The sequence below is a fragment of the Podarcis tiliguerta genome, assembly GCF_965153285.1.
Source record: "Podarcis tiliguerta genome assembly, chromosome: 13".
In the NCBI taxonomy this organism is placed as follows: domain Eukaryota; kingdom Metazoa; phylum Chordata; class Lepidosauria; order Squamata; family Lacertidae; genus Podarcis; species Podarcis tiliguerta.
In genome coordinates, this window is record NC_139546.1 from 22,502,902 (window position 1) to 22,517,829 (window position 14,928).

The following is a 14,928-nucleotide window of genomic DNA, read 5'->3' on the forward strand; positions in this document are numbered from 1 at the left end:
ACTTGGCATCTAAAAGCATTTGATGCTGGAGGCAGGCAGGCGTCCCAAGGGAGGGCATTCCACGGGGCTGGTGCCACAACCCAAAAAGCCCTGCTCCTGATAGATGTCGGCTGCCCTCTAAGTAGTCCAAAGCAACACTTCAAATGCTGAGCAAAGTGCAAAGGGGGGGGGGGAGACATGTAGAGAACAGGTGGTCCTTAATTGAAACTAACTCCGCCACTTGTTGCTTTAAGATAAGAACCAGCAATTTAATTTGGCCCTCGGAATGAACAGCAGACCAACTAAGAGCAGGACAATGTATATTTAGCCACCCAAATGCAAAGAGCAGCTTGACAAGGGACATCTGCTGAAGTTCCCCTTCTATAAAACTATTAAAGGTATTGGAGCCCTGCCTTTTTTCCTCTGTCACCCTAAAAGCACAGGGGTAAGAATGGGGCTGGAGCCCCACCAGGTGCCAAAGTATGCCTCATTGAGATGCGAGATCTGGAAGCTTGTAAAAGGCCTTCTTTTACAACTCCCAGGGTTTCCATTGCAATCCCTAGGTTCTGTTGACATTGTGAGACAAGAGGCTGGGTGACATCAACATATGAATGATGCACTGGTCCAAATTTATGTGAAAGTTCACTCAGCAGTTTGGTGTGTGTTAAAGAACCTGGAGGACAATATGGAACCCAGAAGCTCCCCATAAATCAATTATAATGGGGTAAAGGAGTAGTCCCGCCCCGCCATGTCTTTATGCCACATTGATATCAAATAGATGCATCAAAATATGAAGTTATAGAACTAATTAACAAGGGACACATTCCTAGTCTCTTTGGTGTGCATATAGGTTCCTACAATGGTTGTAGCCCACATTTATTTGTGGTCTGTCTTTAGCGTCTTCAACTTAAACAGCACTTCCTTTTTGTGTAATTCTCCCTATAATATATTTATGTTACCATATTTGTTGAATGGCAGCACCATTCTGGCAAGATATGATATGATACTGTTGTCTCATTATCTTCTATATAAAGAATCTACAGTTTGGGATCTAGAATATGTCTGTACACTATGGTAGAATTGCATCTTTCTCTTTGCTAAAAAAAGAAGAAAGTTCTGCAATCCAATTAAAGAAAAAGTCACTCAATTGATCATTTTAATTTTGGTCAATTAATCTAGCCATTACATTTGCACAAATGCAATTGAGAAACCAGGGTGAATTGCAGCAAGGTAATCAAATACGATAAAATCCAGAAAGCATTCATGCAGTCTGATAATATTCATGAATGCAAATGCCTCTCCATCTCTTTAAAACTTTTGCAAATAGCACCTGGGGTGGGGGAGGAACTGGGCTGAGTCCGCAGCATGAGGAATTTATTCCTGCATTTGTATGTCTTGACTTTCCTCCCTCAGAGCAAACAGCAGACTGCAGCAGAAGGGACAGGGTGGGGGTGGGGAGGTGCAGGGGAAGGATTAAACCCCTATTGGTCCTGATCTAGATTGGGTGCACATCTGCTACTGTAAAAGTAATAGACAACTCACTGAGTTCCATGGGACTTAATCCCTAGTAAGTGAGTAAGATTGCAGCCTTAGATGGCTGCACTGAATAATTTGATTTGCTACCCACTTTCCTTTCTCCTTATTTTTCTTACCTCCCCCCACCCCACTACCCCTGCCTTTAAACCATGTTAAATTTTAATAACTAAAGGAAGCCCGAGTTGTTTTGTGGTGACAGTTACTGCAGTAACTCTGTATATATTCAAGATAGACAGATACATAAACAGATAACATAGATAGGAAGATCCCTTCTCGTTCTCCTTTCCACCCAGGCTTATAAGACTATGGCCATGCACACACATCTGGAGCACTTTTTACTCCTTCAAAGAATTCTGGGCACTGTCGTTTATTCAGGGCTGCTGGGAATTGCAACTCTGTGAGGGGTAAACTGTGGTGCCCAGAATTCTTTAAGGAGAAGACTGTACTCCAAATGTGTTTTCAACGTATAGTGCATTGTGCAGCCTAAGCCTTTCAAATCTCTATTCTAATGATTTCATGGGGGCAAACCCAGTTGTATTTCAATTGGGAATTTGGGACTAGTGAGTCTATAGGGGGTGAGATTATATTTTATCCAGGGAAGGTTGCTGAGCAGAATGAGCAATTTGTCATAGACAGTGGACACACATAGGGACACTTTCCCCCCTGGATGGCCTTCTGCAAGTGTGCACAAACTTTTATTTATTTATCTAAAAGTATTTCTAAACCACTTTTGTGTTTTTAAAACTGGTGTATTCTATTAAATTACATTAATGCCACAGCTAGGTCCATGGAGTTGTTTCCTCTGACAAAGGGAGCTTCCAGACAATGGCTTAACACTCTGAACAGTTTGTTTAGAGTCACTGGCAATAATTTTCTTTAAAATTCCTCGACTTTCTCTGAAAGGGGCAAATTTGGATTAAACTGGGGTGGGCAGGGGGGATATAGGCTGGGATTGTGGTGGCAATGTCATGTGCATGCTGCAAAAAAAAGGGGGGCTTGTGTGAGAAGCACCAATCCCAGGATAAACACCTGAGTAAAAGCACCCACACTTACACATACACAATATATTGTGGGATATGATACATAAGTAGCAGTCAAGTAAAACATTCCTTGTTTTCCTAGAGTGGACATGCAGGGAAATGTTTGGTCCAGCCAGTCGAAAACTTCCTGTTTCCTTCTGGCTGGGGCATACTTCCTTTTGCAAGTGACTAGAGGTGGGTGTGACCTTACCTGTCCAGGTAACGAAAGGGCAAGTCACGCAGCACACGCTCTCTTTGACTTCCTCTGTCGTTGGAGCAGCTTTTTAGCTAGAAATGCTCTGTTGGCTCTCAGCCAACAGATGACACTGGGATTATCCCCATATGAGATGGATCCACATGTACATATTTTGTAACTGTCTGCCTTCAGGGATCCAACTGTGAACTGATGATGTGAGTAAACTTATTTTATATACTTTAAACAAGATTGTGGCGTGTTTATTCTTTGAAGAGGGATAGAAGGAAACCTACCAGGAACCTAATCGTGAGAGGCTTACACAAGCCTGCAACCAGTTATTTGCTGTGTGTTTAAAAGGAGAATGTAAAACTCTGCTAAGTAAAAGAACTTGCTAGCGCAAGTTAGGAAGGATATTAATAAACAATATTCTCATCTCCTGCCTCCCTGAACACTCCCACATATATCCCCTTGCAAAACCCTCACTTTAGCTGTTGGGTGATGAGCTCTTCCTCGTTGAGGTAGCGGAGGCGCTCCTCTTCCACCAGGGTGCGCTGGCGCTGCAGGGGATCCTCCTGCTTGCGCATGGTGTCTGTCACTCTCACGCTGATCTCCGTCTCTGTCCGCCTCAGCATCGTCTTCACCGTCTCTTGGTTTTGAAGCTGCAAAGGACAAGCATGGAGGGGGGGTGGGGGGAGGAGAGAGAGAAAATCAAGGTGTTGCAGGAAGACAAGCAGTTGCAGCTTAGAGGAACCATCGAGGCCACATGCATCAGAGGCCGGGAAAGAAGAGGATGAAAAGAAAGCTCCTCCAGCCCTTTTGGGAGCACACTTGAAGAGCATCCTGAATAATCAGGTGATTCAGAGCGCAACTAATCTGCCGCTGAAGATAACAGGGCTGCTCTCTGCGACGTGCATCTATTTCCTTTTATGTTTGTGGCTTCACGTCAAGGGCACTTGCTCTGATCCAAGGAAATGAATCTGAGCATGCAAACAGCAGGTCCTTGCAAGGAGATCTGATGCTCTGCGCTGGCAGAAGCCTGGTGTGTAGAAGGGAAAGGGCTTAACATGCGCCTAAACCCATCAGCGTTCCCATAGGACACCCCCCCCCAAAAAAAAGCTGGCATACTTTTCTCTGTGGAAGCTCTACAATTCTATGATTCTCAGTTACAGGATACCTGCAGGAAGTTACAGGACATGCACAGATTGGAAATGAAGCAGTGTGCCCTGCCCCGAAACTTTTGCAGGCGCAGACAGGGTTGAAAGTGGGATTGCGGGTAACTTCCCTGATACTGTCTTGAGCACAAATAATCATGAATGCACATTAACAAGGACGCCAGGGGAATCCCATAGATTCTCCCTCCATTGCACTCATAGGATTGCTCTGCATACTGCCATATAATACTCTGAAAAATGAAATATATGCTAGGGCTAAGCCCTGACAATAATTACACAGAATCATGAAAACTAATATCTCTGAACATGGGATTTCTGTCTGTCCCAAAGAGCTTGGATTTCTTGCACTTGGATGGATTAACTTATATTTCTCATTCAACAAAAGAACAGGCCAGAAAGATGAAATTATTCTCTCCACAAGTTACGGCTCTCGTATACTCAAGTTAACCTCTTAATGCGCCCTGGCCTAAGGCAAGGCTGCCTTTTGGGTGCAGCACCTAGAAGAGAAGCTCTCAGGATGCTCTCCCAGAGCCCAGTGGAGCGATACACTCCGCACGTGATTGACAATGACGGAGGAAGGCAAGGCTCAGAGACCGGACGTGGAATGCTTTCCAAAGTTCAGAAGCGTCTGGGGGAAATGAGGCAGTGTGAGCCATTTGCCTTTCCACCCCTCTGCACCATTCGCCACTTTCCTGCTTCCAACAAGCTGTCACTGTTAATTAGCTCTGGAGCTAAGCAACTCCAAGGAAAAACACTGGCGCCTCCCACGCTCGGGGACGACAAGATCGGATCGCTGGCTCTGGATGCGCAGCTGCCATCTGGCCTTTCGCTTGGTGCCAGATATTCCAAAATAACCCGTCACCGAGAAGGGTTTGTTTTGGTGAGCGCTGCTAATGAGAATAAAAGCCAAATGAAAAGGGAAAAGAGATGGAGGGTGAAAACAGAGCAAGATGGATTGGGCTTGGGTTTGTTTTTCCCCCTTTTTGTTTTCAAGGCAAGCTGTTTGCTTTTCCCTGGACGTCAGAACAAAGTTCGCTGCAAAAGGAAGGACTGGGAGCAGCCGCCAGGACCACATAACACCGGTCCTAAAGGATCTACGCTGACTCCTAGTACGTTTCCAAGCACAATTAAAAGTGTTGGTTCCAGCCTTTTAAAAGCCCTAAACGGCCTTGGCCCTGTATGCCTGAAGGAGAGTCTTCACCCCCATTGTTCAGCCCAGACACTGAGGTTCAACTCCAAGGCCCTTCTGGCAGTGTCCTCACTATGAGAAGTGAAGTTACAGGGAACCAGGCAGAGGGCCTTCTTGATAACAGCGCCCACCCTGTGGAATGTTGTCCTATCAGATGTCAAACAGATAAATAACTATACAACTTTTAGAAGACATCTGAATGTTTGAGGTTTTAATATGCTTTCATATTTGTTGGAAGCTGCCCAGAGTGGATGGGGCAACCCAGTCAGATGGGCGGGGTACAAATAATGAAATTATTATTATAAATGTGAAACATGAGACTTTGCTCTTTATCCCCATCGGAAATGAAGCTTCAGTACAAATGAGAACGTAGAAAGCTGCCTTCTCCAGAATCAGACCAATGATCCATCTGGCACAGCATTGGCTACCCTACCATAAGGACTAGAAACTTGCCCTTTTTAAAACGAAAGCTGCAATTTCCTCCTGATGCACCCAATACAATATATTCCTAACTTTATTTTATTTTATTTTTCACTCCCATGGAAAGGCAGTGTAGACACAGCCCTTCTCCAAATTCAGCTCACCTGCAGTTTCTTCAGCTGCTGCAGCTGGTTGCGGAGGTCGCTGGCATTCTGCTGCAGGTCATGAAGATGCAGCTGCATGTGTAGACGGGTGATGGCAGTGGGCTGCCCAGCCGGTGTCCCAGAAGTGGATGGGGGTGGAGGACCAGGTACAGGTGTCCCAACGTTGCTTCTGCTGGGGGCTGAAAGAAGGACAGCAGGAGAGAGATTCATAACTTGTATAGTCCAGAGTAATAGACTTGCAGTTGCTTTCAGTCCAATATTGAACTGGCATTATACTCTAATGCCCAGTGCAAAGCATATGTGGCATTCACTTTAGAGATGCCAAGACCTGGACCAACATCACTCTACGACCATAGAGAATAATGGGACAAGAGAAACTCTCAATTCTTACCACAAGTTTGAACGGGTGGGGTTATTCTCTTTGGTACAATTGTGTTGATCTCACAACTCACCCCAACCCAAGTTTTCCTGTTCTTGTCCCTCATTTCTCCTTCCATCCCTATCTTGTGCATGACAATAGCAAGTCTCTCTGGATATGAGATCACATTCTAGTGGTCTGTGTAAAAATGTTTTAAATGAATAAATAAAAGATTGGATGCCTGCGTCAATTCAGCGTAGTTTTCTAGCTTGGCTCCTGGAGCAGGCAGGTGAGAGTGGGTGAAAAGGGGCAGGTGCAACAGTGACACAAAAGTCTTAGCAGCTACGTCCTTCCTCAGTACAGCAGAGCTTTCTTAATGGACCTGTATCCATGTTGCTTCCAGGAGGCATGTCTATTGAGCATTCATCCCCATCTGTTTGCACCAAGTTTGCAGGAAGACTATTTGATGTCTGCTGAATACAGGTCATTGACTGACGGATGTTTATTGAGCATCCATTTGTTTGGGCGGAAGCCCTATGACACCAGGTCAAATAAGTATTATCATACACTTTCCAGTGAATTTTCCATGGTTTTCCTTATTGCAAAAAGTCTGCGGTTTGCTTTCTGTTGGGGGTGAACAGGTTTGTTGTGCAAAGGTACCAATTTGGCCAAGTTCAGAGATAACAAAGGGGGTGGGTATCCCAGCATCACCTCTATCCAGCAGTGGAGTCAAAATCAATCCCCTCTATGTTGTGATAAGGCAGCCTTGGGAACACCAAAGCAAGATGCTCACTTACGTGCTGAAGGAGGTGTCCCTCCGTTAGTCCCTTCTGTCCTCTCACTGCAAGAAAAACAAGGATTAGACACAGAAAAGGAAGACCCACTCTTACTATGATGGGGAGGATGTGAAAAACAACAGGACAACATTGTGCATCTGCTGTAGGGATGAAGAAAGCCTACCGGCTTTGGTTTTCCAAGTTTCTAATGTTTCCAGGCTTAAATTCCATTCTCTACATTTCCACACTAATTCAAATGATTATTATTTAATTTTTTAAAGAAAAAACAGCCTCGTAACTATTTGCCACTTTAGTGTGAGCTTCTAATAAATAATTTTTTTTGTATGCAGTTTGGCTACTACAAACATTTCTGTAAGCAGTTTCCCTTAATATCATGCCTGCTTACATGTTATTTTCCATAATGCACGCATTATTGTTCATACTGCTAGGCTGGCACACAGTGTCACAAAATTCGGAGAAGTATGAATTTCAAAGGATAGCTGTGTTTCAGTTCATGTATTGATTTGAGAAGTGCAAGTTAATTAGTTTCTCATTAAAATGCAAACAAAGTTGGATTTTTCCTCCTTCCCCAGTGTGTTGTTTTGGGTGGTGCCTGGAAAAAGTAAATGATAAAAGGGTCCTGATCAGCAGAAAGGGCTGTCGACACTAAAAGTTTTTTTTGCATTCAGTCTAATCTTATCGACACAGGAAGATATAATTCCAGTCAATGAATATTTCCAATCAAAGCATCTCATATGAGAGGCAGAGCATTTATACCACAAGAATCATGAGACTGGGGAAAGGAGCAGTATTTTAGTACATGCATAAGTGAAGGCAATGTTAGGGGCTGTTTTGTGATGCAAATTGATATACAGACGTACTTTGGAATTTGAACAGAATACGTTTCAGAAGTCCGTTTGACTTCCAAAACGTTTGACTTCCAAGGCGCAGCTTCCGATTGGCTGCAGGAGCATCTGGCAGCCAATCAGAAGCTGTGGAAGCCGTGCTGGACATTTGGCTTCTGAAAATCATTAAAAAACTGGAACAATCACTTTAGGTTTTCGATCATTCGGGAGCTGAAACGTTCAAGTTTACAGGTGTTCAGCTTCTGAGATTCCACTGTATAGCGTGGAATGGTTTTGAAATTTCAGTGAGGCCTTTGTTTGGAGCAAAGAGGACTGTGTAAGTGAAAGGGGAATTTTTTGGAGCACGTATGAGGAACCTGTGCCGCCACCACCACCCCAGATGTTGATAGACTCCAACTCCCAGATATGCCAGCCAGAATGACCAATGATGATGAATTATGGAAGCTGAAGTCCAAGAAAGCCTGAAGGGCCACAGGTCTCCCATATCAGCTATAGAGCGACCAGGCATAGAGAGAGTTTTCGCAGGGGTACCCTCCTGGCATTTGGCTCCACAGGGAACTCAGTCTTTGGCTACAAGGGGCAAGGCCTCTGTGTACTAGCTGACAGAGTTATCTCTTATCATTCATATTTCTATCCCACTCTTCCCAAGCTGAGATCAGAGCGGCATACATGTTTGTTGGATAGCCAATTTGCCATCACGGCAACCCTCTGAGGTAAGTTAGGCAGGGGAGAGGGAGAGAGAGAGAGAGAGTGGCCTAAGGTCCAGCTAGTGAGTTTCATGGCTGACTAGGAATTTGAGCTTGAGTCCCCCTGCTCAAAGTCCAACACTTTAACCATTACACCACAATGGCTCCCATCTCTGTGGATCTGTATATTTATACCAACCCTCACCAGGGAAATGCCTGATCCACAGATTACCCTGTGAAGAAAAAAAGAAAGCATCAGAACATGCAATGCCTGCCCGAGCCTCTTACCTGGGATTTTCTGTGTCGGAGCTTCGCATCAGGGCACTCTGCACCAGTCCTGTGAGGCTGGCAATCTGCTTCTCCATGGCTTCCATGCGGTCCCTTGGTGGGGGGGGGGGGGAGGAAAAAGGACCCGGTGAGACATGAGCTTCTCGCCCTCTTTCCTCTCTGCCTAGCTATGGAGCGGAGAACCTTTTTCATCCTCTGAGGCACATGCCAATCATGGGTTAGCCAGAGGCAAAAGTGGACGCAGCAACTCATGTGAATTTTACCTTTGTATGGTAGGCTAATTTTTTCATACTTGCACATCCCTCTCTATTCTCCAGCCAGGCAAGAAAGACACATTATCAGAGATCAAGGACACATTCCAGCCAGGCAAAAACACTCAAGGAGGGTGTAAGGCAAGGTTGGTGGGTGGCATCGCTGGGAAAGGTGTGAGGCCTGGAGAGAGTCTCAAGGGCGATAACAAGAGGCCTGAAGTCCAAATTCTGCTCCCAGCCTTCAGGTTTCCCATCCCTAGCCTAGCGCTGTGGCAATATGAGCAAACATGCTAGTTTATAATTATTATCTGTTTTTAGAAACTCTTCTATCCTGCCTGTCTCTCAGCTTACAATATAAAGAAGTCAAAAACGTTAAATTCACTACAGCGGAAATATATATTAGTAAAGTAACAACAAAATGCCAGGAAAACCATCGGAAAGTCTGCATTAAAAAGAAAGCAGCACCTGAGCAAACTCAATTTATCATCCTCCATAATGCCCCCCGGAAGAGAGGCGTCTTCACAATTCAGTGAAAACCGAGGAGCAACGGAGCAAAACAATGGAGCTTCCCGAGGACATGAGAGAAATGTAAGAACATTAAGAGCAGCCCTGCTGAAATCCATCCAGTTCAGCATGCTGTTTTTGACAGCAACCCAGCCAGGTGCTTTTGGGAAGCCCATACCCAGGGTAAATAGGACATAGCATCAAGGGGGTTCTGTAAATCTGCTTTCCTTGGATGGAAGCCTGGCCTCCAGCAAGCCTCCATTGAGAAGGCTGCTGTGGAGAACAGGAAAGAAGCCATTTCTGAGGTGGGGGGGGGGATCCTCAATTCTGGAAGAGAATCAAACGCCAACCCCCGACCTGTTGACGTGAGTGGTTGTTGTATTGAGGTCAGCACAACTTGGCCAAGATAAGGCAGCCAGTCCTTTTCTTTTCAGGGGGCATAGCTCTTGAAAAAGAGGTAGGACAGGTGTGGGGAATCTCTGCCCTCCAAATGTTGTTGAACTACAGCTCCCATAATCCTCAGGCACTGAGTGAGCTGTATTTCAGAAATATCTGGAGGGACAAAGGTTCCTCATACCTAAGATAAGGCTTACCTCATAAAGGTGAAAGACAACCCCCCCATAAAACAGGTCTATTTGCACCAAATCTGGTGGAAAATGCAGTTTGTTTGGATTTATTTTGGCTACTCTCTCCCTCAAAATGTGTATCCCAGAGGCGTTCCTCCGTCAGCATTCCTTGAAGGTTCTGTACTGAGGAGAATTTTATCTCACACACACTTTCTGGTACATTAATTTCTGACAGGTCTGTGCTTGCCATTCCTTTGACCTCTCTCCTGCTCGGCTTTCACTCTCCCCCGCCATCCATCTCCCCCCAACCCACCCTCTCTTGCTGATTCTAATCATTTCTTCCTTTCTATCTTTTGGTTATCCTAATGAGCTCTGTTCCTACCATTCCCCCTGACAACTCTACTGACAACTCAGGAACCATCCTTGCTGTAGAGATTTAGACACAGGGAGATTGAACATCAGATAAGGTACGATTTTCTTTTGCTAATCTAATTTGCCTGAAGACAACTTCTGCCTGCACCCAAAAAAGAGAATGGGAGGAGGAAGACAGCAGCAAGTTCCAAAGGGTGGGAGATAAAGGGGATGGATGGAGAGCTAGGGTGGCAGGGAATACATACGACCATTCCAACTATTTGGGATGAAAGCAGCTGGTTCCCCAGCCCTACTGAGATATTGCTTTTCTGCAGTCAGGTGGAAGTGGGATTAAAATGGCAGCCACGAAGCACGTAATACAATGGTATTATATCCAGCAATGTCTTTCTCCATGGCTAGCTAAGATTCTTTTATAGCATTTACCCAGAAGACAGTCTCATTCAACAAAGGCCCTTTCTAAAGTTTCCTGTTTGCAGGTTCTGTTCATTATACTTATTGTGATTGGGAGATCAGTGATTGATTGCCCCTTAATTGCCCCATGAGCAGCAGGGGTACCTTCAGGGCGTAACTCTGGGGCAGATGTCCAGGGCCCCCACTCAACAGAATGAACAAGAGGGTCCCCAAATGCAGCAGGGCTGCCTTACAACCACTGTCCCTGCTGCACCATTAAAACCATTAGCCCAGTTACCTGAATGTACCACTGGCAGGCAATGAACTAAAAAGCAGACATTTGGGGGAGGGATGGCTAGAGGAGGTGAACACTTGAGGGGAGAAAGGAGAGGGGGCAAACTGAAGAAAGGAAGGATCGATGAGAAAGAAAGACTGGAAAAAGCAGTTAGACGGGGCCTAGAGTCAGGAGGATTGTGCGTGGTTGTCAGGAAAGAAGAAGAAAGGCAATTTTTGGAATCTGGGTAGAAAAACAAGGCAGGGAATCACGGAGGTCAAATAAGTAGGTGTACCGCTGTGCATGCAGTAAATCCAATGTAACTCGTCAAAACCTCTCAGGACAATAGCAATTTTGCACAGTGCCAAAATCTGCTCCAAAGCTGCAGGCTCTGCATTTGAATGTTGAAACTCAGAAAATACTTATCAAGGTGCCAGTCACCTTAAGAACAGTACTGGTGGTCACCAGGAAGTGACAGCCTCCCATCTTACCTTGTCTCCGTATCCTTGGCAGGCACAGGTGAGCTGAACCCAGAAAGGGGGCGTTCCCCAGGTCCAGGGAAGAGCTCTGGGGGCCCTGAAGAGCTGGGGTTCCTTGGCTTGTTGACAGGGCTTTCCATGAAGACCGAGGAGCAAGAGTCTTTGCGGAAGGTCTGGCGGACTGGAGAGGAACGGCTTGGGGGCCCTGAGTAAGGGCTGTGGGGGCTTTGGCTCTGCTGAACGTCTACCAGCCGGCCGTCGGCAATTTTCTGCGGCGATGAAGGGGGCAAGCGGAAGCCCATCCCCGGACCGTAGGTGTCGCTGTAGATCTGTGCGTTGGGCTTATACAAGCTGTCTTCCAGTTCGGACTGCAGGGCAGCAGCTGAGTAGGTGCTGAGGGAACGGACAGAGCCCCGCTTGTAGAGGCCCCCTGGGTAGGCAAAGGGGTCCCCCATCCCAGCCAGGGACTGCGTGGACGTGATGCTCAGGCGCCCCTCATGCACCATGCTGTAGGGGTCGGCGTACAGGCCCTCGTTCTTCACGAGCACCATGTTCTTCCCGGCCATGTCTTCGTCTGGCTTGACGTCCCGGCGTTCCAGGATAGCGCTTGGGCTTGGCGAGACCCCCTGGGCTGGAGGAAGGTTGGAGAGCCGCTCGCCATGGTGCACGGGGCTCCCGGCGTAGGAAGGCGGGCGGCCACCGCTGTAGGACATGCGGGAGCGGGACGGCGAAGACGACTGGAGCACTGGTGGAGGCGATCCAGAGGTGAGGTGAGAAGCAGGTGACATGCTGTTTAGGCGCCGGGTGGGAGAGGACTCCCTGGAAGTGTAGACCATCTCTCTCTGGGAGAATAAGCGATCAGACAGCGAGAATGTTATAAACTCTACCCTCCTTTACACACGGGGCCCAGGTCAAAAGTTGCAAGGAAAAGGTGGGAAGAATAAAGCTGAATGAAAACCAGATCCATCACTCATTCCTGTCGCCTAGCTCACACAAACAGAAGATGGAAGTGGTAAAACCCGACCCTACCACTTCAGACTGCAGCAGGGTACGGGGTGTATAGGATGCCTCCCCGTGAGAAAAACCCGGTATGTACAAATTTGGCTTACCAGAGAAAAGGCTAGACTAAAACCATTCTCCCTGGCTTAACTGATTTCTATCTGGAATGAATTTCATACACCAGAGAACATTAAATAATGTAATCTCCCATTTGTAGTACAAAGTGGTAAAATCCTAGAACCAGTTCACCTCTGGTGAACTAGGCCAATTGGTGGCGCTAATCTTCTCTGATACCTCAAATTCTGCATCGAGAGCTGAATTCCGCAACATGAATGCATTATGAAGAACAAATATATTGCTTTAACTTTTTATTCACTACTCCCATAAATCTCCTGCTGTGATAGTGATGCTAAAAAAACCTGATAGACAACACAGACAGTGTAAAAGAACATATCCTAGGCAACTGCAGAATGGCTTCGCTTGCAAGGTGACCATCATCTGGACTGTGTTCAATGGGCAGGCGTTGCTGAAATGTTCCTTAGTAATCTGCCCCCCTCCCTGCACCTACCACCGCACTAACATCCAGTGAAGACAAAAACAGTTCAGGGGCCTTACTGCAGCCCACTGTCTTACCCTCAGGTCTCCATTGGTGATGTGGGATCCGGGGAAGGAAGCATAAAGGGGCTCTTTCCGGTAGATTTTGATAATGCTCCTATCCTGGATATCCCTGCAAGAACAAAGGCATTAATGGAACAAATGAATGGTAGCCTTGGTTATTATTCCAAGGGCCAGAGTATGCGTGGCCATGATGGCAGCAGTGACAGCTGCACAGAGGCAGCCTGATGACGTCAATGGCCCACGCCACAGCTGCTGGAGACTATTGGGCAGGAGTCTTCCTCTTCCTCAATACTGAGGATTTACACATCTCGATAGTGAGGATTTTTTTGCAGTAACCTGCTGTTGGGTTTAGATATGCGAGTTTGTCTGCATAATTCCACTTCTGGCTTTCTCACACGGATTCTGTGCTCTTGCTAGTTAAGTATGAGGCTGAAATTGCAACACTCTCATCAAGAGAATGCTTGGATAAGTGGTATGAAGCGATCTGGCAGACAGCTATGTTGGAAAAGCTAACGTGAAAACTGTGGGTAGCAAGAAAAGAAAAACAGTAAATTCTACACAGTATGGGGCAATTTTACTGAACACACAGGTAATGAGGCACATGGGGCAGTAGTCTTTGGGGTGGGTAACATAGTTTGGAATACTTGAAGTATACATTTTAACCTTTCAAATTGTTGCAGATATGATGTATTCCTCCCTTTTAATGAGATTTAAGCACATGATGTGTTATTTTATGGTTTTAGAGATTATGGAAATATTTGAAATATATACTGTGGCAAATAAACCTTATTTATTTATTTAAGAGAGAATGCTGCCAGACTCCAAACGGGAGGTGGGGGTTGTGGCCCCAAAGCATACCTTTAAAGCATGTACACCCCTAAATCCTGGAAACGGCAGTTCGTTAAAGATTCTGGGAATTGTAGCTCTGTGCGGGGTCAACTAAAGTTCCCAGGATTCTTGGGGTGGGGAATGTGCTTTAAACATGTTTTAAAGGTATGGTGTGTGTACACAATCAGAGAGTCTATCCAAGGGCAGAAATTTGACTGCTCTCTGACCTATTGAAATGGCTTAGATGGGATATGTTAGACCAGGGTGTGGAAACCCTTGCAGGTTGAAGGACTGTGTTCCCTTATGTACCATCTTCTGAGAGGACTGCATGCCTGTGGTAGGCAGGGGCAGACAAAAGTTGCATTCCATCTGCACAAAAACCAGGTGTTTTCATACACCTCCCAACACACACATACCCATCTTTTCATCCTCTGCCCTGCCAAGTAAGAGGCCTTATCACAGTTCAATGACATCATCTGGCCAGGCAAAGCACCTGAGGAGGGTGTGGAGTGTGGTCTGAGAGCAGCCCTGAGAGCTTGACTGAGAGGCCTGGAGGGTGGCATTCAACCCATGAGCCAGAGGTTATGCACCCCCTTGCTAAGAGGTTTCTGAAGAGGGTGATAAAGCAGCAATAACTAGGGAAGCACTGAGGTATTGGTGTCTCAACAATTATGCACAATGCAAAGATAATTGTTTTTTTTCCTTCTCCCTTTCTCAGAATAGCAAGACTCTGGGTCACCCAATTAAATTGATTGGCAGTCGATTATGGACGGACAAAAGAAGCACTTCTCCACACAGCACACCATTAATTAACAGGCTGGATTGGCTGCCACAAGGCGTGGTGATGGCCACTGGCTTAGATGGCTTTATAAAAAGATTCACAGAGGACAGTTTTATGAGCATCTATTAGCCCTAACAACTAAATAAATAGAGCCTCCAAGTTCAGAGGCAGTAGACATCTGAATAGCAGGTGCTGGGGGAAACAATTAGGGACGTGT

At 46.0% G+C, this 14,928-nt stretch overlaps 1 protein-coding gene across 25 annotated transcripts in view; it reads right to left on the bottom strand.

The window, feature by feature from the left end:
* Positions 1-14,928, bottom strand: part of SRCIN1 (SRC kinase signaling inhibitor 1) — a 322,505-nt gene that overhangs the window by 39,753 nt on the left and 267,824 nt on the right. For all 25 annotated transcript variants that reach the window (XM_083408491.1, XM_083408486.1, XM_083408493.1 and 22 more), the window contains 6 exons: positions 13,118-13,211; positions 11,498-12,327; positions 8,650-8,742; positions 6,831-6,874; positions 5,676-5,854; positions 3,214-3,389 (listed from right to left, as the gene is read on the bottom strand). In XM_083408491.1, coding sequence (XP_083264617.1) covers positions 3,214-3,389; positions 5,676-5,854; positions 6,831-6,874; positions 8,650-8,742; positions 11,498-12,327; positions 13,118-13,211 — 1,416 coding nt within the window. The remainder of the gene's footprint in view (positions 1-3,213; positions 3,390-5,675; positions 5,855-6,830; positions 6,875-8,649; positions 8,743-11,497; positions 12,328-13,117; positions 13,212-14,928) is intronic.